Here is a 23,793-nt window from a genome sequence, read left to right as displayed (position 1 = left end):
TGCTACTGTTGTAGGTCGAGCAAAACCAAGGTGACTAGTATAGCTAGAAAATTGAAGAAAACTGGAGCTAGAAATTGCGCCCCAATTTCGGTGCTGGTCTATCATCCAGGGTGTTTTGTCTCCCGACCAAGCTGTTTGAGAATAACCCAAAATGCTGACACAGTAGCCTGCTGAATAGGAATAAAACCAATTCAGCATACAGGAGTACGTCGTTCGCCCGACATAACAACATTTAAGATTGAGGCTTAAATGTCTTTATGTTGCGACACCACTCTCGCATATTTACACATATACACACGTACACCACTTCCATCCTCATACCGCACCATCTAAAACTTCACCCTGGTAGTAACATTTCCAACATTTATTGAGCTGGTATATACACATGTGTATCCACACGTCCACAAACTCCCCTGACTGGGGTTCAAAATTCCACGAGCAACAAACTTGCTGCTGTACATTCCTCTTTTAGTTTAAGCAAAAAAACCCCCTGACCTATCCATGCACAATCAAACATTTAGCTGTTCTGAGTCACTATTCCTCAGCCACAATTACATAAGTTCAAAACAAACATATTGTTGTTCAATCAGGTTAATACTTTTTGGCATAATCGGGCGCAGAGTGGGGAGATAGACATAACCACAGGCAGCAATTATCCACTTTTTTAAACACAAAATTTAGAAATGCACCCCCTCCGCTTCTCTGTATCCAATTGCCCTCATCTGTACCAGCGAATCAGCAGGCCCCTGGCTGACGTCTCAGCTCTGTTTTGCCCATTACGTACTATACTTGCAGAAGTAATCTGGTGGAGTCCACCAACCAAATCACTCTGTTTAGCACGCCAACCCCTGGCTCTCACAGGGTGAGAAAGACTAGCAATGGATACAGGTCGGTAATGGTGCAGCCACAGGACCCTCCTCCACTGAACCAGGCCACAACAACATGGCCTTTTGTAAGGGCTCAATCCTGGGAGGATCCTGCAGATATCGTTAAAGTTACTGATCCTGCAGATATCGTTAAAGTTACTGAATAGTGTGTGCTTCCAAGCAGAATTACTTTCGCCTGTGGCCATGTCTATCTTATGCCAACAAATTGCTAGCAATTTACCCCACATCTGCCCGCCCTAATTCATACCTATGAGCTGTCTCTCTAAGTTCGCAACAAAGAGTGTGTTGCCCCACTCGCTGAGGTGTACACCATCTGCGGCGAGGCACCGGCTGTCGTTGCTTATGTTACAGCAACTGCTAGATTAACTTAAAATGAAAAGTTATTCTATTATACGCCTAACTTACCCCCCCCCCCCCCCCCCCCCCCTTCAGATGAACACTTGTTATTGTTGCGAATTGATTTTAACAACTTGCCCAATTTACGAAACCTGTGAAAATCCGCCATCTTGTGTCACTGGGTTCCCTAAGTTATACCCTTATGTATACCCGTACGGCTTGTGATTTCCACCTTCCCAATATCTTTTTCTCTTCCATTGTCCTACCGCTTATGACAGCTGTAGTTGCAGCTCCAATACGGAACTCCAAGACATAGGCCACTGTCTGCCTGTCCTCTTGCCTGTCCATAAAGGATTTGGCAAGGAGAATTGCCAGGTCGATGGATTTCCCCTCCACAATCTTTCTTCTGACATCATGTGCCACTGTTATAGAGAGGTGGTCCATTCTATGACCCCTGTGTCCTTCCGCCCCTTTCTCGAAAGCGTCTTCCAAAAATCTCAGCCTCTCACGTAATTCCCGTGTACTTGGATCGGTTCCGCTCGTGGGCGCTGGAGTGCGGGCATCCGACGATGTTGTCGCATCCTGTCTGGTCTCTCGCCCATCAACCCACCAGTCTCGCTGGCTCGGGCCCGGCCGCCCATGGCCACAGTCTCGCTCCCGGCTGCCCATGGTCTCCGTCTCGCTGGCTCGGTCCTGGCTGCCCATGCCCACTCGGCCCTGTTTGCTGCTGCACTGGGCTGCGTGACCTCAGTCTGGCTGGTCGCCTGCCAGCCCCCCCCCCCCCCCCCGGCGTTGAGGTCGTCCTCTCCCAGACATCTGTAACACTCAGACTATAACTAGTTGAATTACCGTGTTAGAACCCAGTGTTGTTCTTCCTTCTGCCGTTTCTGTAGCGGCAAGGTCCAGCCCGATGAGACCACAGCTTTAGCCCCCCCCCCTAATTATTTAAGGTTCTTGCCCAAGTAGTTTTTAGTAGAACTTGTCCCCCCTAAATTCGACAATTAAAAACATGTCTGCGTTTGATATTAAACTTTTCAAACTTATTGTGATTGCTTTTCCTTCATTATTAGTAATCACTGTGTCCTCGAATTCCTTAGTTCCCATTGAAAACAGTACAGCACTACATGGGAGGTAACTTGTGACCCCCTATGACGGGTACTCTGTTATCCGGTAGTTACCTCCCTTCCTTTAATTTACCCTTACATGGCAAAACGAAACCGTCGTGTTTTCCAAATTGTCGTGCTGTACCAAAATTGACTGCGGTGTCCATCTCCTATCCCTGTAAACGTGACCAGGCAAATTACAACATGCCCCCGGCCTTTACTAGCACCAACTTCCCCCCTTTTCTGCGACTATTATGAGTGGCGCTGCTCGGTCACTTCGACAGTGTGCGTAAGACGATCAGCTCCCGGCATGTATCACCCCTTTTCAATATGCTGACCGAATTTTGCTACAAAATACACGAGCTACAAGGCGACTGCTGAGAAAGTTGTGGTATCCTAGAGATTGGATTCCCCATGAAGAAGTGTCAGTCAAAAGTATTGCCTACCTACCGTGAACACTCACCACACCCCAGCAAAAAGTAGGTCACGGTGTCGTGGACGCCGGTTCCGCGGTTTTCCTTTGTCTTACCCTCGACTCCGATGTGACTCGTCAGACACTACCAAAACTTCGTTCTCCTCGTCGAATCGATGTAAAAAGTGAATTGCTTTTAAATTGAAACTGCTATGCTACTGTTGTAGGTCGAGCAAAACCAAGGTGACTAGTATAGCTAGAAAATTGAAGAAAACTGGAGCTAGAAATTGCGCCCCAATTTCGGTGCTGGTCTATCATCCAGGGTGTTTTGTCTCCCGACCAAGCTGTTTGAGAATAACCCAAAATGCTGACACAGTAGCCTGCTGAATAGGAATAAAACCAATTCAGCATACAGGAGTACGTCGTTCGCCCGACATAACAACATTTAAGATTGAGGCTTAAATGTCTTTAATAGACAAGACTGCCAGGGGACTGGCAGCTTCTATCTTGAGACGAACCATCAATTTTCCCAATAGAACAGGGGAGACAAATTCCTTGTGACTATATGTGTGTATGGTGCCGTAGCGGGGAATCACTTAATTGTGCCCCTTGATATGCAGTGTGAGTGTATTGGTGTGTGTGTGTGTGTTTTTGTGTGTGTGTTTGTGTGTGTGTATTTGTTTTACGGTATATTTTCATCATTGTCCTGTGGTTGTGCAGAAGGAGCATCTAAACTGTGACCCTACGTATGAACTTGAAGAGATGATCATAGAGACAAAGCCGCTGCACAAGAAGAAGAAACGGCTGGCCAAGCAGATCTCCAGGCAGAGCACGGAGGGGGTACTGACCAAAACATGTTGCCCTTTCTCTGCTTTATCAAGCACAAATGTTCATGTAAACACATATGGCGATTTTATGCTGCATTCACTTTCACACAGGCATGCATGCACACATGCACTTCTGGCGAGCAAAAGCGGGCGGAGAAGTCCAGACCTGGGAACCCATACGATTTTCGTATTTTGTCCACCTTTTTGTCTAAAATACGATCAGGTTAAAAAAAAATACGAGAAAAATTCCTGGAGTACTTTTCTTCACAAGAGCGTTCCTGTCTATATTAAATTTTACTGGGGCACTGTTTATTCAAGTGATTAAAAATAACTTTATAACTCTGCATTTGATCAATGATTACAGCGTTTATCATTAAACATTGAAAGAATAATTTGTTTAAAATGTATTGGTAAACTTAATTAACGGTGCAACGGATGCGTGCGAAGCATGTTTGAATCCTCGATGTTCAAATGTTGTGTGGAGTACACTCTTTTTTTTGACAATACGCCAAGTTTGTTTGAGAATATTCCAAGTACAAAACAGGGGTTCCCAGGTCTGGAAGTCTGTGTGCATGAATGGTGTTAAACTCTTGACTCCTCTTCTTTGTAGTACATGTATGCAGTGTTAGACTGCCTGGCCAGCCATTTGTCACACAAAATGTGGAGGGTTTCTCAGATGTTTTTGAATCGCTTAACACTTTCTACCCCACCTATGTTGACCAAGGTTTTTTTTTAAATCGAGACCAGCTGTGCTGCAGCAGGTCACTCAGAATAGTAGTAACTGTGTAGAAACTGTGTATCAACACGCTGGAATGCAGATGTTAGATACAGGAAGCGACTGAAGCTAGCAGTCTGAGCTGATATTATCCGTACCTGGTCAGATAGAGCCATATGTGTGGGTACGGATATATCCGTACCTGGGAGACAATGAGTTAAGCAATTAGGAAAATAATAGGATTCAGCAATGTGATGATAATAATAATACATGTGATAAATGTGATATGAATGCTGTTTTTATATGTTATACTCTTACTTTCTCCCAAGCGCAAGACAAATTCTTCTATGAAAATTGAAGCCAATAAAATTTGAGTTGAGTTGAGTTGAGTAAAAATAATAAAACGTTCTTCTTTAGCGCTGTTCAAGTTACGGGCCAGATAGCAGTCACAGGGCTCTTTGCGAAAAGCATGTGATATTAATGTTCTACATTTCACATACATTAACAAGTCGGACAATTACAAAGCACTGATTATGAAGTCTAATACACAGCAAACAGATTTAAAATAGAATACAGGTTTAACACAGGCTTTCGGGGGGGGGGGGGGGGGGGACAATGAAACATCGAACAGCCAGGCGTTCTCTATTTTAAGACTACAAGCAATTTTAAGCGCATCACACTATTACACATCACATTCTATCCATTGTAAAATTAAAATACAAGCATACATACATAAGATTTTACAACCAACAACCTCACACACACACACACACACACACACACACACACACACACTCACACACACACACACACACACACACACACACACACACACTTGGGATCAAGCACTGTAACAGACAACCAACAGCAAACAAATTTGGCATTAATGAAGGCACATATGCTTTCACATCGCACCCACGTATCATATAACAGCGGAAATGTCTTGCTTCAAGTATTTCAGTTCTTTTATGGGTGATACGCGGATTTCTACAGGTGGGTCTGAAGTTTTCTTTTAATGGAATGTTCTCTCCCGTTTGGCTGGCACCTACTTTTGGTTGGTGCACCTCGGCCCTGCTTTGTGAGTAGTTGGTCTGTTTTGCTGACAAATAGGCAGGAAGGTGCCATGAAAGTGATGGAAAGCAATTAAGTGTGCCCAGCTTGTACTCTATTCTCGGTTGCACTGCATGGGAGCCAGCAGTGGAGATGACCCAGCAATGGTGTAGCATGATCTCTCCCCTTAAGCTTCTTCTGGAGGATTACCTTAGTACGTTGCACTGTTTTGAACTCGTTCAATGCGAGATAGCTGCTCAGTTGAAGTGCCAGCCAAGAGTGAATTGCAGTATACAACGCAAGGTGTCAGGAGGTCAGGTCATTCTTGTTAGTGTTTTGGGCTGGGCCGTTCAAGCACTGCCGACAGATAGCCTTTCATTGCTCTCTTTTATTCAAAAAGTTTGGTTAACCTCCATCAAATTTCGAGGGCATTGTGATGACAGAAACAATGCCTTTCATAAATGTGTACGTGTATTAAGATCACACACACATACACACCCCTCTCCCTGCATCGTAAATGCTTTCCTTAATTGAGCCCGAAGTTGACTTCTTAAACCAAAAATTCAGTGGCAAGCTTTGTGAAAATGACTTCCTGAAGTCGGCTTTGCGAAAATAACTTCAGGCTTCAGACTGAAAAGGGGAGTTGATCAAACATTTGCTCTTCTTGTTGAAGCTAGAGCATTCAAACTACAATGCCATCCATCTGTAAGCCTCAGTAACCTTCCAGGGAAAGCTGAGATAACCGTTGAGATAGTTGATGAACCTTTTTTTCCCCACTGCAATGGCATTGAACTATGCGTGTGTCTTTTCTGTGTGCAGGAAAAAGATGAGACCGAGATGGACGAGCTCACAAAGATGTTTAAATATTACAATAAAGAAGAAGCGAATGCAAGCAGAGACCCGTAAGTTCTGAGTGTGTGTGTGTGTGTGTGTGTGTGTGTGTGTGTGTGTGTGTGTGTGTGTGTGTGTGTGTGTGTGTGAGTGAGTAAGAGAGAGAGACGCTTTGACACTTTAAATGTCATTCGCACAAAAGTGTCCTTCAGATAAAGGGAATGAAAGGAGATCAGAGATGAGTTTGAAAAATACATTGAGGCGGGTGAGGGATAAACAGAGGGTGATGAAGGATAAACAAATGGCGAGGAGGGATTAACACTTACAGTGGGCATTGAGGGATAAATGGTTGAAACTGACGGATAAACGGAGGATGGTGAGGGATAAGCAAAGGAGGTAGAGGGATAAATAAAAGACGGAGAGGAATATGCAGAGGGCAAGAGCTAAGCAGAAGGCTGTGGCGGCATAATTGGAGAAAAATGAGGGATAAACGGAAGGCGGTGCGAGGTATACAGAGGAGGTTAACGGATCGACATAGCAGGATGAGGGGAAAACGGATGGTGGTGTGGGATGAATGGAGGAGGGTGAGGGATAAACGGAAGGTGGTGAGGAATAAAAGGAAGAGGGTGAGGAATAAATAGAGGGCGATTAGGGATAAATAGGTGATGAGGGATAGGTTAGGGACAGATTGTGAAGGGTGAGGGATAAACTGAGGGCAGTGATTGATACAAGGAGGAGGGTGAGTGATGAAGGGAGGGTGATGAGGAATAAATGGAGGACTCCTGGGTGAGTGATGCAGGGAGGGTGATGAGGCATAAATGGAGGAGGGTGAGTGATGAAGGGAGGGTGATGAGGAATAAATGGAGGAGGGTGATGATCATTGAAAGAACTATGCAAAAGTGCAGGGTGAGGTTGATAATTAACTGGAGGAGGGTAAGGGATACATGGAGGAAGGTGAGAGGTAAGTGGAAGGGGGTAAGGTTGAAGGGCTGTCAGAATGCGGGTTAAATGGAGATCGAGCAGTGAGGCATGAATGGAAGTGGATGAGGATAAATGGAGGATGGTGAGGATTAGGGTAAAATATAAGAGATTGAGGATACTTGGAAGAGTGAGGGAGAAATCAAGGTTGGTGAGGGTGATGGATAAATGCAGGGGATGATTGATACATAGAGGGTGGTGGGGATTAGGGCAGCAAGGGTGACCAAATGTTAAGAACGCTCAGGTGAAGATTGGTGAGATGAGGGGCTATATTGAGCGTTGAGTTGGGTTTAGGTTGGAAAAGGATACGGATCATCTCCATCTTCTGCTCCATTACTCTATGTTCATTCTCCCCAACCTGCAGTATTGCCGTTCATTCTTTTCGTTCAGTTTTTACCTGCTCATATTGACTTTACCCGAGGAAGTGCTCAAACATGAAGTATTTGTTTTTGACAGATCCCTAGTGATACCCAGCACAGACACCCTCTGGCGTGGGGAAGGCACCACAAGCCCGACCACGGTCAGAGACCCAATGGACATTTCGCAGGAGGGCAGGTCCACAATAAGCCGGCTGACGTCCAGGTGCAAAAAGCACAGACGGAATAGTTGCACGGAGTGTGGGAGCAATTGGAACTACAACTACAGTCAGCACCACTGCCTGCAAGAAGGGCCTACAGTGACCATCCCACCTCACGCCGTCTCCATCACTCTGCAGGGCGTTGGTGTCACAAGGGACGATGTGCTCGTGGACTCGCATACAGTGACACAACACTCTGGGCTGTCCCAGTCATGTGTTTTAGGAACTTCTTCCTCGCCTTCACAGCCAGGCAGCGGTAAAGCATCTCAGGTGCCACAGCCTTGTGGCGCTGTCAAATCTCCTGCAGTCTCCACGGCCAGCTGGCCAAGTCCAGACACTACAGCCAGCAAAAGCAGCAGTAAGGGCTGGAGCGTGTCCGGTCAGCTGCAGCGGCAGCAGCGACTGCCCAGCGAGGAGGACAAGTGTAGTGGACACGGTAATGGCATAGCGTCAGAGCTGGCCCTTCGGACAGATACGTGACGACGGCTATGTCCATGCTGAGTGGACCTCCTAACACTTGGGACACAGTCTGGTCTTGTGTGTCTTTGGGTGATACATGTATTACACCATGCTTCCTGCTCCACAAAATGGCTTCCTTTCTACGGCAGGGCTAATCTGTTAGCTTCCTTCCGAAATACACCTTTGACTGGATATCTTGTGAGGCCAAAAGGGGGAATGTTTTACAGTATACTGTAATTATGATCATTTCTTGACGCCAAAGGGGGGGGGTAGTTTTCCAGTGTTATTGCGATATGGACACATTTTGATTGGCTATCTCGATCATGATGCAAAAAGGTGGAGCATTTTAGTTTTGGTGTGATTGTGAATATTCGTCATTGTGGACTTCGCACCAGAACATGATGATATATTCTGTGGGAATTGTCTCCAACTGTTTGCAGAGAAAAATAAATCTCTTCTATCCTTTGAACACTCAAAAGCATTACAGAAGAAGAAAACACAAAAACCTTCTGAAAGCATATCAGACCCACTGTGATGTTACAACTTACACTGATTACTTTGAAAAAAAGTTCTTTTCTCTCACTCATCCCTTTCCGTTCTGCTGAAAACCTTAGATTGTTCCAAACAGTGATGAACCTTAGATTGTTTCAAACAGTGATTGTAATTCATTTTCTCATTGACCAGAGTAAGTTAATGACTGAATCTTTAAAAAAAATTCTTTCCTATATACAGTGAAAACTGTCAAATACGGTCACTGGACTTAGCGGACACTCGCAGAATACGGACAGTCAGTCTCGGCACGGACTGCTTTACACTGTAAAACACCTGTACGTTACGGCCACCTCGGCATTACGGACGCGGACACGTATTTTGGGTCCATAATAAGTCATATACCTGCTAAATACGGACATCCACAGCAAGCTGGGAAGTTCGATCGACGAAGAAGACGATAAATCGATCAGTTGATATTATTCGGTATCTGAGCAGCTCTCGCGAGACACGCTATTTGATATGCTTTGAACATCGCGAGAACTTCGAACCTTGGCTTGTGCAGCTCGCACGAGATCGCTGTACCGCATGCTTTGCTATGCTCTGAAGTTTGCGAGAGATTACGAGAGCTTGGAATACCGATAAGAGTCTATTCTTGGTGAGTGTTTTAAGTCGACGCATTTGATTGGCTGCTAGAGTTCCAAGGCAGCCAATCCAACGCGTGGAACGTGTTCGGCGGAACGGAAGTGAAAGTGTATGAGTGAATGTATCTGCTCTTCGAAAGAGTGATTCGTGTTTAAGAAGATGGCAGCAAGAAATTCAAATTCAAGAAAAGGAAGAAATGCGCTGACTTTAGAACAAAGGATAAATGTTGTCAAACAACTGGAAAGTGGGAAATCATACCGAACGATTGCACAAGAGCTTGGGTGTGGGAGAACGCAGATTTCGAAAATCAGCGTCGATCGGGAAAAAATAATGAAGTTGTGGGAATCGGGAGACGGACGTGCTGACCAGAAATGGGTTTCGAAGAAGACAACCGAATACGAAGAGCTAAATGACGCCGTGTTCGAGTGGTTTTCAACCAAACGTGCGAATCACATTGCCGTCAATGGTCCACTCAGACAACGCTGGACAAATTCTTTCAAAACCTGATGAGTGCAGAATGAAGTGAATGTGAATGTGTTGTATGAATGAGATCCAGTAACTTTTTAACAATTTAAATTTATACAGTTGATATGATAAAAAGCTTTTAAACTTGTTTTACAACAGTCAATATTAAATGTTTCTCTATTTAATCTAAACAGCTTCTGTTTTTCTTATAAATGTACATGTACATGTGCAGTACTCTCTCTCTCTCTCTCTCTCTCTCAACTTGACTTTGTCGCGTTTACTTGCACCTGTCTAATAAGGACACCTGCAGAATAAGGACACTTTTGTCTGGTCCTAAGGGTGTCCTTATTTGACAGGTTTTACTGTACTTCCAATTACCCTGTGTCATCAATATCATGACCAAAAAAAAAGTGTATTGAAAGTAAGAGCTATTCAGACGGGGGAATACATCAGTCTGTAGCGCCATTGCTTTGAAACCAGTTTGTCTCCATCAAAATGGGTTCAGCCTTGGGTAAAGTGATTCATTCCTCAAAGTAAACTTTGCACTCCTCGGTGTCCGAACACCCCTACATGGGTGCAACTCTGCCGGCTACACGCCGGCAGCCGGTTTTTGGTTTCATCAGCTGCCGATGTTTTTGTTCCAGGAGAGTTTTTTTTTGGCATTTTAAATACTAAAAAAGCTGGACCCCAACTTTTGCCGGTTTTTGGAATTTTCCAGGTTGCACCCATGCCCCTATGACTGAGCACTCATGTACATGATAAATATCTCAAGTTACAATGGAAGTCTCAGTGCTTGGAAAACACAAACGCACACATGTAGAAAAAAAGGATAATTCCCTATTGTAATTGCAGCTCGCTCTCTCCACGGAGAAAATGTCCATGAGAAAAACCTGCCAGGACTATATGAAATTACCCTACCTTACCTTGTGTAACAATTAAGCATTTCTGTTGTCATTGATCAGTATTTATCCCATGAAATGTACCCGATTCATGTATGCCCAGTGATAAGTTTCGTCATAGAATCTAATCTGCTTCTGCGGTTTATAAAGATAACAAAGTAGAAAAACAAAAGAATTCTGTACTCACCGATACAAGAACAGCACAATACAATACGAATTTTCGCTTAATCAGGAAACAGACAAAAGCAAAAGCAACACTGATGGGACAAACAAGGACAAGGTTGGAAAAGAAGATGGAGGAGAAACACAAAAGGGAAGGAACTCATAACAAAGACAAAGGCCCGGTTACTCCACAAAAAACCCAAATTACCACAACTTTTTTATTACTAAAAAGTGTTATTATCATTGAATAAATTATGTGTTTTTTTCCGTAAAATCGTAATTCATATGATTAAAGTGCAGAGAAATTTATTTCATTTCACTGTGAAGAATGACATTTTGTTTTGTTATTAAAAAATAAATATATATGAAAAATACCAATGGGAATTTATGTTATGTTTTGTAAAACTCCTAACATTCAAAAAGACGTTAAAACCACTGTGTGGACATAAGGCATCACACCACAACAAGGGACGCAACCTAACAGAGAAAAACATTATTGGTACCACAACTCATTTCCATTTACTCCCCCTTATCACACAACGCGACGGTGCACATCTACACACAAGAATCAAACGAAAAACAAGGATGGTGGATTACTGAAACGTTTAATTTTTTAACAAAACAAAACATTCACAAGTACATCGACCAAATGATCTTTATAGTCAACAGACAAACCAGTCGACATCGATATACTTATTGCTATGTTGAAAATTAAACTTCCCAATAATTAACCTTCATTGTCTTTTGATTCTAGATTTTGGAAGGTTAGCTAGCTGAAAACTCATGTTTTACAATGTATATCAACTTTCATTATACCTTCCTACCCCTTGAGATCATCTTGTAAATCATCATAAAGATTCTTCAAGATTTGAAAGGCCCACTCGGTTGCCTTCACTTTCCTGTTCGGCTCACCATCTCATACAAGGGGGACTCATTATATTTTGCAACCTGGGCAAACTAATGAAGTTACTACTTTGCCTTTTTCATTACATCAAAGATCAGTTTTGGGAAGACTTGGGACAACAAAAAGTACTTGATTCCGTGCAACCGTTTTCAATAAGGGTGATGGGTCTCCTACCAGCAGTGCTGACCTGTCGCGAACAGATTTTCGAGCTGTGATGTATTATGGCTACTGCCAGGGTAACTCTTTTCAAGAGTGCTTTTTAAGTTTAAAATACTGTTTTGGAAATCCATCTCCACCGAAAGCCACTGTTTTCAGGTGGTTCAGACAGTTCATTACTGGCGCGTGGACGTTAAAAAACGTTGACCGTTGTGCGGTCGAATGGCAACAATCGTTACCCCAGAAAATGTCTTTAGGGTAGAGTCTCTGTCAATCAATGAAGGGCCAAAAAATGATATACGCTGAAATACATGATAGAGCGCAGATTTAATCGGGAAGTCTCACTTGTAGTTTTCACGGCTACTGTGGCGTAAGGAAACGTTGTGACCGTTGGGTGCCCCATAACCTTAGGGAAGAGTAAAAGCGGAGTAGGGTGGACTGGTGCACCCATATGCTATGAACATTTGACGAAAGAAGGTTTCCTCACGTTTGGGACATCGTAACAGAAGACCAAACATGGGACAACCAATAGGACCCAAGATGAATCAACGGTTGGCGGTTTGGGTCTTCCAATGTGAGAACCCACCTGTAAAATTCAAAAGAAACAGAAGTGCTTCCTAACAAAATGATAGTGTATTTCTTTGCAAAATGCGGCTACGTTGCCACCATATCACCTGAGGAGAGACAACCGATAACGGATGACTGGTATGTCAGCCACTGCTTACCTAATTTGTTTCTGGTATGTTGCGCACGACGTCCCCTGATCTATACTGCTCCCATCCTGACCTTAGGTCAAAACTTGAGTTCGGCTCATTCTCTCCCTGACAGGATGCCTTGAGTTTCCTTGTCAGGCAAGGATACCGATTTATTTATTTTTTTTACATATTTAGAGCTTTTTTAATGTGTTATGGATGTAAGCAGATTCGCGATCGTCGATAATGATTTTTCATGGTTGGTTGAAAGTGACGGTCGGCAACGGTCGGACGGTCGGTGACGGTCGGCAACGGTCGGCGACAAAAAACCAGTGTATAACTATAACACTGACAAAAAAAAATCCAAAGCATGTTGGGTACACATAACTCCTTCGTCGAAGAAGCAACGAGTCACCGGCGATCATCCTCGGCCCCATTTCACAGAATGACCATAAAATTAAACTAGATACTTAGGCTTACATCTGGCCAAGCCCTATTTAGCCTTAGATAATTAAGATTAGTTGACCTAAAATGACAGGAATGTTTTTTCCCATACCGGTAGCTTATTGTTAAGATCTGTACGATTGATGAATTAACAAACGTTGAACTTAGATTTTGTTTAGCGAATAAAGATTTTGCGTGTTACATTGAATCCCACAGTATGTGTTTGTAAACACTCTCTCTCTCCCTCTCTCTCTCTCTCTGTTGTTTTCCCCATTTGACCCCCTCTCCTAAGCCCCCTGAATCTCTCTCTTTCTTCTCCCTCACCTGACACCTTTTCCTAAGCCTCTCTCTCTCTCCCTCTCTCTTCTCGGTGTTGTTTTCCCCATTTGACCCCCTCTCCTAAGTTTGTAGTTGCCGACCGTTGCCGACCGTCGCCGACCGTTGCCGACCGTCGGCGACCGTCGCCGACCGTCACTTTCAACCAACCCATTTTTCATGGTGTTTTGTAATTTTTAAATTACAGAGGAATTTTTATTTTAGACAGTTTCAAGCGAGCTATTTTTCGCGGATGTATTTACTGTGCCAACAACTCTAAATATGGCATAAGTGTCAAGTGATAATCAACCGTTTGGCCAGTTTGGCGCTGGCTGGAGCAGACGAATTTTTTTGACAGTGATGCAACCATATATTACGGTCTCCTTCCGGCAGCAGTCCCAAAATTTCGACTTGTTTTGACCTTAGAACGATGTCTTTATCATAACTGTGAAGAACAGAACGGAGATTACTGTCGAAGTCGGACAATCTGCAATCATTTTCGTCTCGCGAACACTGATCTCAAATTTAGATCAGTGCTCGCGAAAAACATATGGGAGATAAGTCTTATTCTTATTTTGATAGATTCGCGTTGGACTGTAGCGTCCGGTCAGAGAGATAACTGACGATAGCCGTTGAGCGATGACTGATCAGAATGTACTGCTCCATGACGAAAAACCCAGCACGCACACATCAGTCAGTGTAACTCTTGACTTTCTAGCCGCCAATGATGTTCAGCTTGTTACCTACCTACCATCTCCACACGCCTTAGACACATGTGACTGGTTTTTGTCCCCTTCCATCAAGAGGCAGTTGAAAAGGAAAGCAGTTCCAGAACATCGAAGATGCCCGAGCAATCCCGAGGGCGTTAATTAGACCGGCAGCGGCAAACTCAAAATCATACTGAAACCGTAATAAAATTCCTTTTAAACCCATTTAAGTTTTGTTACAGTCTATAGGCACCAAATAATCACAGGAAAGAGTTCTAGAAAAATCTAGTGGGGGAAAGTCTATTTTTAGACCAAATGAAACCATTTGAGGATTATTGCAACTGAGAATATGGCAGTACTATAGCTTGCAGCACAGTGAACATTGTTTCATGCAGTATGGGTTGATTAACTTGTGTCATGTTTTCAACTAAAAAAATAGCATATGTGGCAATTTCAAAATCTGTTCCAAATAAGAATTTAACCATTTAAGAATCTCAACAACAAAAAAAGGCCCCCGAAGATCATTTGTAAGAAATGACAACTGATATCTGCAAACCATGTCATATACATGGACATGGCAGCATATTAAAACTTATATTACTCATAAAGTTCAATCCATTTGAGGATTGAACCATTCAGGAGTTTTACCAAAATCTGTCCCAAATAAGAATATAACCATTTGAGAATCTTAACAAACAAAAAAGGACTCCGAAGATTTGTAAGAAATGACAACTGATATAAATTATGCAAATCATGTAATATACATGGACATGATCTAGCAGCATATTAAAACTTATAATACTCATAAAATTCAATCCATTTGAGGATTGAATCATTCAGGAATTATACAATTTTGTTCAATATTTTAGGAAAACAGGACTTACCAGTTGGTTGTTGACAGGACCTTTTCTCCTGCTCTTTCTCTCAGATTTGCACAACTGTCAATGTAATTTTTTTCTGGAACCTATATCTTCCCAGATGTCAGATGTCTTTTTATATTATGATCACGTGTGTCGATATATTGTTTCAAACCGGTTACAATTCTAGTCACACACTACTAAAACCTACAATCCAGATTCAAATTTCACACACAAGATCGTCTACTTCCTCTTCGTGACCCGCACTGTTGAAACAACTTTCCCCCTTGCAGTGAGCACAGGCTGCTGTGCATGGCAATCCGTACAACCGACACGAGCACCTCCGGGTCAGACAGTCGGTCTTACATGTGCAGCGGATGAGGTGAAGGAGGTCCTCCGGAGCAGGGGTTCTGTTTGTGTAGATTGGGAACATTTTGTCCCCTGTAATATTCCATCCCCACTCTAGTGGGTCCATGGCATCTCCTTTCAGTGAAATCCACTCCTGTATTTGGTAGTAGGATCTCATTGAATGGAACTGAGCTGCTGCTGATGTTGGTGGAAGCTGTTGAGGCTCAATTGAAGATGTTGATATCACCAGTTTTTGCTGGTACTTTACGTACCCCAAGGAATTGAGACTTCTTTCCTCTTCGCCGTTGCTGTAGAGAAATGCCATGGCTTTCTCCCCAGCTTTGATGATTCTTTCACAGGATGTCCGAGGTGTTTCAAAAACCTGTGACTGTTCCCTTAGGAAAGAAGACCTTGCCGATTTCTTCAGGATCGTTCCTTTCCCAATGGAATGCAGTCCACTTGTTGTGTCACAGCCTCCAAAGCCATGGCAGAACAGTAGCGTTTTGCTCAGGTCTGTGCACTCAGCATTCAATGCGGTCTGTGCTACTTTGATGTCCCAGTTCCTTTCTCCCGCTGCCATGTACACCTTCCTATGGAATTCTTGAGTGTGGTATAACAGGAGGATGAGAAGGTCTGTGTCGTTGGCTACCAAAGTAGTGGGAAAAGCAGTTGCTTTTTGCAGGACAGTGCGCACAATGCAGCAGTCGGCATCACCATCTTCTTGGATAACTTCTATCCCGCTGTCTTCCAGAGCTTTGGAAAGTTGAGAAATGCTTCCCTTGTATCAGCAACAAACATGTCATCTTCAAACTGGACGTCATTTGTTGTTTTTAGACCATTCTTTCTTCGTAGATGGGCTGCGTCTTTCGTTGAAGGGCCACTGCCGTATCCATCAAAAACTACGGTTGCCAGTCCATAGTGTCGTATGACGAAGTCCACGTAGCATGCAATGAGTTGGACGAAGGTCGCGGTTTTGCTCCAGGTCTGACTGTACAGAAGTGCCCCTCCATCCAGCACATAGGTCACATCCTTTGGGAGCTCTTTTACGTCTTGCTTTGTGGCCGCCCAAATGTATTTTGCCAGTTCATGTTTTCTTGCTTCCCGAGGTAGTCCTGCTTTATCAAATAGAGATGTAGGGATGGGGCTGAGTTCAAACTCAAAGCACTCAGGCAGACGTTCAGGAGTCACTTGTGCAATCTTTGTTAAACGCTGGAAAAGGAGGTTTGGGTCTACTGCAAATGGTTCATTGTTGGTAAAGACAGTCGTCGTCTTGGTTGCCATTGTGACAGCCTGGTCTGACTTTTTCATGTGCACGTCATCCATGGTCCTGCCGGTTATCTGGGTAACAATATCCTGTCCAATCTGTTGTGCACTTTCCACGTTTACAACCTCATCAAATTCCCGGCCACTGGACACCAAGGTCGAATGGATTCCGGCTTAAAAAGTAGCCGATGAGCTTGAGGGTATCAGCGTGATCTCTGACTTGTCTGGCCTGTCTACAGTCTTTGTGCTGTTCGCTTGTTGCAAATTCCACACCAGTAACACGCTGCATGGATGTGTTGACATGAGCACTGGCTGGCATGCCCAGCAGCCACAGAAGACGTTCAGTTGGGCCCATCCCACAACCACGAGTAAGTTTTAATATGCTGCTAGATCATGTCCATGTATATTACATGATTTGCAAATATCAGTTGTCATTTCTTACAAATCTTCGGAGTCCTTTTTTGTTTGTTAAGATTCTCAAATGGTTATATTCTTATTTGGGACAGATTTTGGTAAAACTCCTGAATGGTTCAATCCTCAAATGGATTGAACTTTATGAGTAATATAAGTTTTAATATGCTGCTAGATCATGTCCATGTATATGACATGGTTTGCAGATATCAATTGTCATTTCTTACAAATGATCTTCGGGGGCCTTTTTTTGTTGTTGAGATTCTTAAATGGTTAAATTCTTATTTGGAACAGATTTTGAAATTGCCACATATGCTATTTTTTTAGTTGAAAACATGACACAAGTTAATCAACCCATACTGCATGAAACAATGTTCACTGTGCTGCAAGCTATAGTACTGCCATATTCTCAGTTGCAATAAGCCTCAAATGGTTTCATTTGGTCTAAAAATAGACTTTCCCCCACTAGATTTTTCTAGAACTCGGCAAGAATGTTCAACATATCATGGCCTATCCCTGCATACTGCTAATAATTTAAAAGTAATTAATTAACACTATTTGGTACTGTTACCCGTCTAAATATTGACATATCCCAATCGGCAACATGTTGTGGCGTCATGGACAGCTGGTTTGAGAGGATGATACAATGTGTGCACGCTGAGGAGGGATTCTTCCAAAAACTGGAGTAGACAGATTGGCTGTAAGAGTTGTAGAAAACTCAGGTTGCAGAACATAATGAGTGGCCCTCGTATGTGGCCAGACTTTTACAGTGGGAGAAGACTCGACAACATACACAATTTGCTATTTAAAACAGCTATGACTGTAATTGTTACGTTTTAGCAGTGTATTTCTAATGAAACACAAATTGATAGCAAAATATGTGTGTGTGTCCCCTAATATAGAAAACCTTCAACGGGTACAAATAAAGAACGGGTAGAGAAAAAGAACAGATAAAGGCAATTTTGAGTCATTCATTATACATTAAGAAGTTTACTATAAAACAACCCACAACCAGCGCTCAAGCTTTCAAAAAATATACCGGTCTTCTTTTCAAGTGTGATGAAGAATTGATCATTGATGACCGCCAGGAGTTAGTGAAGGTAGGTGATAGCAGTCACTAGGTGATAGTTGACCCCTTAAGTCAGGAGAGCACCATGTGGGGCTGAAGGGGTCTATGTCGACCAAAAGTGTGTGATTCCCTGTAGGCGGAGTTCCTGTAGGGGGATTCAAGTGTTGTTCGTTCAGTGCAAGACACTAAAGAGTCACCCACATGGGCTAATGGGGTCTATGTCGACCAAAAGAGTGTGATTCCTTGTAGGTGGAGTTCCTGTAGGTGGATTCCCTGTATACAGGGAATCTAACAGGGTGGAGTTTTCCAATAAAACTTGCAAACCATACTCGAATTTCTAAGAAATATAAAACAAGTCACGTAAGGCGAAATTACTACATTTAGTCAAGCTGTGCAACTCACAGAATGAAACTGAACGCACTGCATTTTTTCACAATGACCGTAGTCCGCCGCTAGTGCAAAAGGCCGTGAAAGTGACGAGCCTGTTTAGCGCGGTAGCGGTTGCGCTGTGCTGCATAGAACGCTTTACTGTACCTCTCTTCGTTTTAACTTTCTGAGCGTGTTTTTAATCCAAACATATCATATCCATATGTTTTTGGAATCAGGAACCGACAAGGAATAAGATGAAATTGTTTTTGAAACAATTTCTGAAATTTAATTTTAATCATAATTTTTATATTTTTAATTTTCAGAGCTTGTTTTTAATCCGAATATAACATATTTATATGTTTTTGGAATCAGAACATGATGAAGAATAAAATAAAAGTAATTGTGGATCGTTTTATAAAAAAATAATTTTAATTACAATTTTCAGATTTTTAATGACCAAAGTCATAAATTAATTTTTAAGCCTCCATGCTAAAATGCAATACCGAAGTCCGGCCTTTGTTAGAGATTGCTTGGCCAAAATTTCAATCAATTTGATTGAAAAATGAAGGTGTGACAGTGCCGCCTCAACTTTTACAAAAAGCCGGATATGACGTCATAAAAGACATTTATCGAAAAAAACGTTTGGAGATATCATACCCAGGAACTCTCATGTAAAATTTCATAAAGATCGGTTCAGTAGTTTACTCTGAATCGCTCTACACACACACACACACACACACACCACGACCCTCGTCTCGATTCCCCTCTATGTTAAAACATTTAGTCAAAACTTGACTAAATGTAAAGAGATCGAAAAACATCAAATTCTACCGATGTCACTAAGCATCACGTGACTTTCAGCGAGATCAGGAACTCTACCCTGTGGTATTTCCTGTATACAGGGAATCCACCTACAGGGAATCCCACTCTTTTGGTCGACATAGACCCCATCAGCCCATGTGGGTGACTCTTTAGTGTCTTGCACTGAGCGAACAACACTTGTACTGGTCATGGACTTTCACAACGTGCATAGAATGATAAACAAGAGTTCACTGGCACAGACCGACGAATCACTTGATGCAACACGAAACTGTGGAAAATCCCTAGTAACTACAACTCTGGCAAACCTTGACTGTCGAGAGCAATTTGAGGTTTCACGCCTTCACGGCAAAGCCATCCTATGGGCATGTGAGACAGGCAAACCCGGCTTCGTATATAAAAAAAAGATTTTTTTTTTGTTTAAAGTTGAAGTGGACAGAGTAGTGACCAGGACCATCATCACATTCTCACACTTAGGGATTTGTCACCTTGTGATGTCGCTATTTTTGATTTCTGATGTATTTAAAAGATCTGCACTACAAAACCTGCCGAATAAAGACACCGTTGTTTATGCTGATACCAGCAGCAGTTATAGGCAAACCGTTCTGTATCTGCGTTAAAATGCAGACCCAACCTTCTAGATCTGCCACGTCATTTCATCAAGGTATTGCATTATCGTGACAAATGCCGAGTGACAAACATTAATGACCGAAACATATATAAATTTGTTCCTTCTTCTTCTTTGTTCATGGGCTTAGACTCCCCACAGTACGTTCACTCATGTTTTTAGCACGAGTGGATTTTTACGTGTATGACCGTTTTTACCCCGCCATTCAGGCAGCATACGCCGATTTCGGGGGAGGCATGCTGGGTATTTTCGTGTTTCTATCCCCCACCGAACTCTGGCATGGATTACAGGATCTTTTCCGTGCGCACTTGGTCTTGTGCTTGCGTGTACACACGAAGGGGGTTAAGTCACTAGCAGGTCTGCACATAAGTTGACCTGGGAGATCGGAAAAATCTCCACTCAGACTCTTAACCCACCAGGCGGCAGCGACCGGGATTCGAAATCGCGACCTCCCGATTAGGAGGCCGACGTCTTACCACCACGCCACTGCGCTCGTCATATATATGCATTTGAAAGTGATCTCCCGGGGGGAAGCTGAGTGGTACTCACGTACTGAAGACAGTGAATATCGACTCGCGGTAAGCTGAATGGGCATGCTTTTCATACATGCTATTGAAAAAGCCGAATAAGTAAACACAGAGATAATTACTGAATGTACTGCTATATGAAAGGGTTGCTTAATTTTGGCTTAAATTTATGATGATAATTTGCCCACGCTATTGTAATTATGGTCGGCTCCCGCGCATCTATCTTGAACCCAAGGACGCTGTCTACTTCTGTTTTGTCTCAAGGAAAAAAGCACAGGGCTGATAAGGGCGTGTCCCTTATTCTTTGTGCGAGACAGTCCAGCATGTAATGACTGTTTTCTGCTCCCCAAACACTCTTCATATGATGATGATGATGAATCATTTTCTAAAGCGTAGCCTGTTCCAAAAGAAACGCAACCAACCTGTTTGCAAAATCAAAGTGCAAAATTTATTTTGCAAATAATATTTCATGAAGTTACATACGTGACGACATAGGGACAACTCAAGTTTCAACTGAGCTGGCAATACAGTAGAAACAAGAAATTCCTCCGATAGGAACTACACCCCCGTCAAAGGGAAATAACCTTCTCAGTTGGTGGCAGTGAGAATGGTTATTTCCCTTTGACCAACGGGGGTGTCCGTCTATACCAGGCCTTGTATAATTTTAATCCACCAATAACTCCCTAACCGTGTGTTTGACTGGTCCCAATTTTTGTAAGGACCGTCTCAGGAATGTATAGAACCTGTTCACCAAGTTTGGTGACGATCGGTCCGTTCATTCTTGAGATCTACTTGCGAACACAAACACATCGAGTGAAACCTATACACACCCCTATACCGGGGGTGTAAATAGCAGTGACTTCTTCAGCTGGACTGACGGCAGAATGCCTCGTTTGTCTAAAAATGAAAGAGAGCGTGCTATTGGCATGCTTGCCGCTGGCCAAACGGCCCAAGCAGTCAGTCAGGTCATGAATGTTCACAAATCCACCATTTCTCGTCTAGTCATTCGGTTGAGGGTGACAGGTAGCACAGATGATACTCCCAGGTCAGGACTGACGGCCTTCCGCCCTCACTGCTCGACAAGAACGCTTCATTGTGCGAAGTTACCGCCAAAATCCCTTCCAAAGTGCAAGAGCAGTAGGGAGACAGACTGTTAATGCCCAAGGAAGAGTCACAAGCCCGCAGACTATCTCAAGAGTGCTTAGAAGAAGCATACAGTACAAAAACATGTACAAAAACTCTAAGACTGAATTTATAACAACATCCCCACAATGGTCTGGCCACCTGTAAGCCCCGACCTCAACCCGGTGGAGCATGTGTGGGCATACATCAAGACGAAAATCAACGCACAGGTGCAACGCCCTCGAGACGTCGCTCAGCTCCAGCAGGCCATCCAGCAGCAGATCCAGCGGGTACCACAGGCCTTCCTCAGGCGCCTGGTACTTTCCATGCCCAATAGGTGTCGCTTAGTCAGAAACGCTGGTGGAGGACACGTCCGTTATTAAACGCAGAAAAGACAGCTGCGCCAGAAAAGGGACATACATTGTGCTTCAATTGTCATTGTTTTCCACTTTTATTGTTAAACCTGTTTTGTTCCACATGTTGTGATTTGGAAATGTACCAAAAATGAAATATGTAACTTCATGAAATATTATTTGCGAAATAAATTTTGCACTTTGATTTTGGAAACAGGTTGGTTGCGTTTCTTTTGGAACAGGCTATCCAGGGATATCGCAAGCAAAACAGCATTTTTGTTTTGTTGTCGAGTGATAGACTGGCCATTAAACAATCACTATTTCTGATCTCTTTTCGTTCACGCTTTACTATATTATTGATAAACAGTAACCTACTGCGTAAAAGAGACCTTTTTCTTTTTTTTTCTTTTTGTGTGTAAAGTCTTCAAATATGTTCAGGACTAAAATTATTCAGCAACCTACTTATGTAGAAAGAAAAAAACAAAAGGAAAACACACCAGCACCGAACTTGAGCAGCACTACAGGGGGGACATCTATTTTGGTCGGTGTGGTATTTTGAGGATGAGGACGTTGTGTTGAAAGGGCTGACGCGTGGGTGTGAGCATACGTCTGGCGTTGCGGGAGAGAGACGCACGGATGGGTGGGGATTGTCCACTCGGCAGGGAGTGGAGTGGTCCTCGGACCCCGTAACGAGTTGGTCAACCTGCTGCTGGACCTTTGTTTGTCCACTCGTCATGCTGCCGGCCTGTGTTCCGTAACTGGACATACGCTCTTTTAGTGTAGTCAATCTCTCTCTCTCTCTCTCTCTCTCTCTCTCTCTCTCTCTCTCTCTCTCTCTCTCTCTCCCCTCTCAGTCTCTCTCTCTCTCTATCTTTCTCTCTCCTCTCTCTCTCTCTCTCTCTCTCTCTCTTCTCTCCCCACACTCCTTATCTCTTTTCTTCCCCCCCCTCTCTCTCTCTCCCCTCTCTCTATGTTTACCCCCCCACTCTCTCTCACTTTTAGTATGTATGCGCTGGCTATTCTCTTTCAGTCTCAAGCTAGCGCGTGGTTCGCATTCGCGCCATCAGCTGATTTTGCTTCTGTTCTCTTGCTTCCTCTTTAACCCTTTTTTGTCAACCTGAATAAATTTAGATTGTGTCAATGGTCCTGTGACCCCCCCCCCCCCCCTTTCCCCATCTTGTGTGTGTGCGTGCGTGCACGCGCGAGCGTGTGTGTGTTACTCTCTCCTGTCCTCTCATTGACTAAGTATTGTGAAGACCCATGCACCATATTGCATCCTTGTGTGTGTGTGTGTGTGTTTGGGGAGGGGGGAGCAATGGTGCCAGAGTACGTGGGTTCGAATGGCTATTCATTTCTGTGATGAACTTTGGTTCCCTATAATGTTAACGCCAACGCTCGTGCGTTTTTCTGTAGCCAAAGAGTAGGGTTTTTTGGGTTTTTTTTTTTAAACGTCACCTGCTGAACAAGAGGCTCCAAAATCGAAAAAAATATTGTTTCTCGGCGAAATGTTTGAGCAATTCACAGCCTTTTATTCTCCAGTGGATCTTCGCCATGTCGCCCTCCTAAGTAAACTGCAGCAGCTGATGCAAACGTGCCTGAATTGAAATGAGGGTCCCACCCGTCCTCCATCAACAATTCATTTTCAAGGCGGGTCCAGCAAAAGAAACGATGTTGAGCAAGGTCTTTTCTCATTCGCGAAGGATTTTACAACAGACGGTTTTAATGCTGGATTTTTTTAAATTTTTCACCCCCAACAAATTGTTAACTGTGATTACCCCTAATTGAGCATTGCCCAGTTACTATATAAAACCTCTAGCTCTGTGAAATGTGGCTGAGATAAGAGAATTGTAGTTCTTTTCCTTTTGCGGTCTCCAAAGTCAAACTACGCCAGATATATATATATATATACGTGTTACATCGGTATTTTCGAATACAAAGTGGAGACAGCAGAAGCGACAGCTGATAGCCCATTTG

General features: G+C 43.3%; 1 protein-coding gene across 2 annotated transcripts in view; it reads left to right on the top strand.

The window, feature by feature from the left end:
* Window positions 1-11,209, top strand: part of LOC138981734 (serine/threonine-protein kinase 32A-like) — a 131,356-nt gene extending 120,147 nt beyond the window's left edge. Inside the window, exons 10-12 of one of the 2 annotated variants that reach the window (XM_070354805.1) lie at window positions 3,459-3,578; window positions 6,150-6,232; window positions 7,596-11,209. In XM_070354805.1, the coding sequence (XP_070210906.1) occupies window positions 3,459-3,578; window positions 6,150-6,232; window positions 7,596-8,196 (804 nt within the window). In that variant the 3' untranslated portion in view covers window positions 8,197-11,209. Of the gene's footprint in view, window positions 1-3,458; window positions 3,633-6,149; window positions 6,233-7,595 lie in introns of both variants that reach the window. The other variant, XM_070354803.1, reaches the window with a different exon arrangement.
* Window positions 11,210-23,793: the final 12,584 nt, after the last annotated feature.

Source organism: Littorina saxatilis, linkage group LG12 (genome assembly GCF_037325665.1).
Source record: "Littorina saxatilis isolate snail1 linkage group LG12, US_GU_Lsax_2.0, whole genome shotgun sequence".
NCBI classification, from domain to species: Eukaryota; Metazoa; Mollusca; class Gastropoda; order Littorinimorpha; family Littorinidae; genus Littorina; species Littorina saxatilis.
This window is presented reverse-complemented; position numbering and strand designations above follow the sequence as displayed.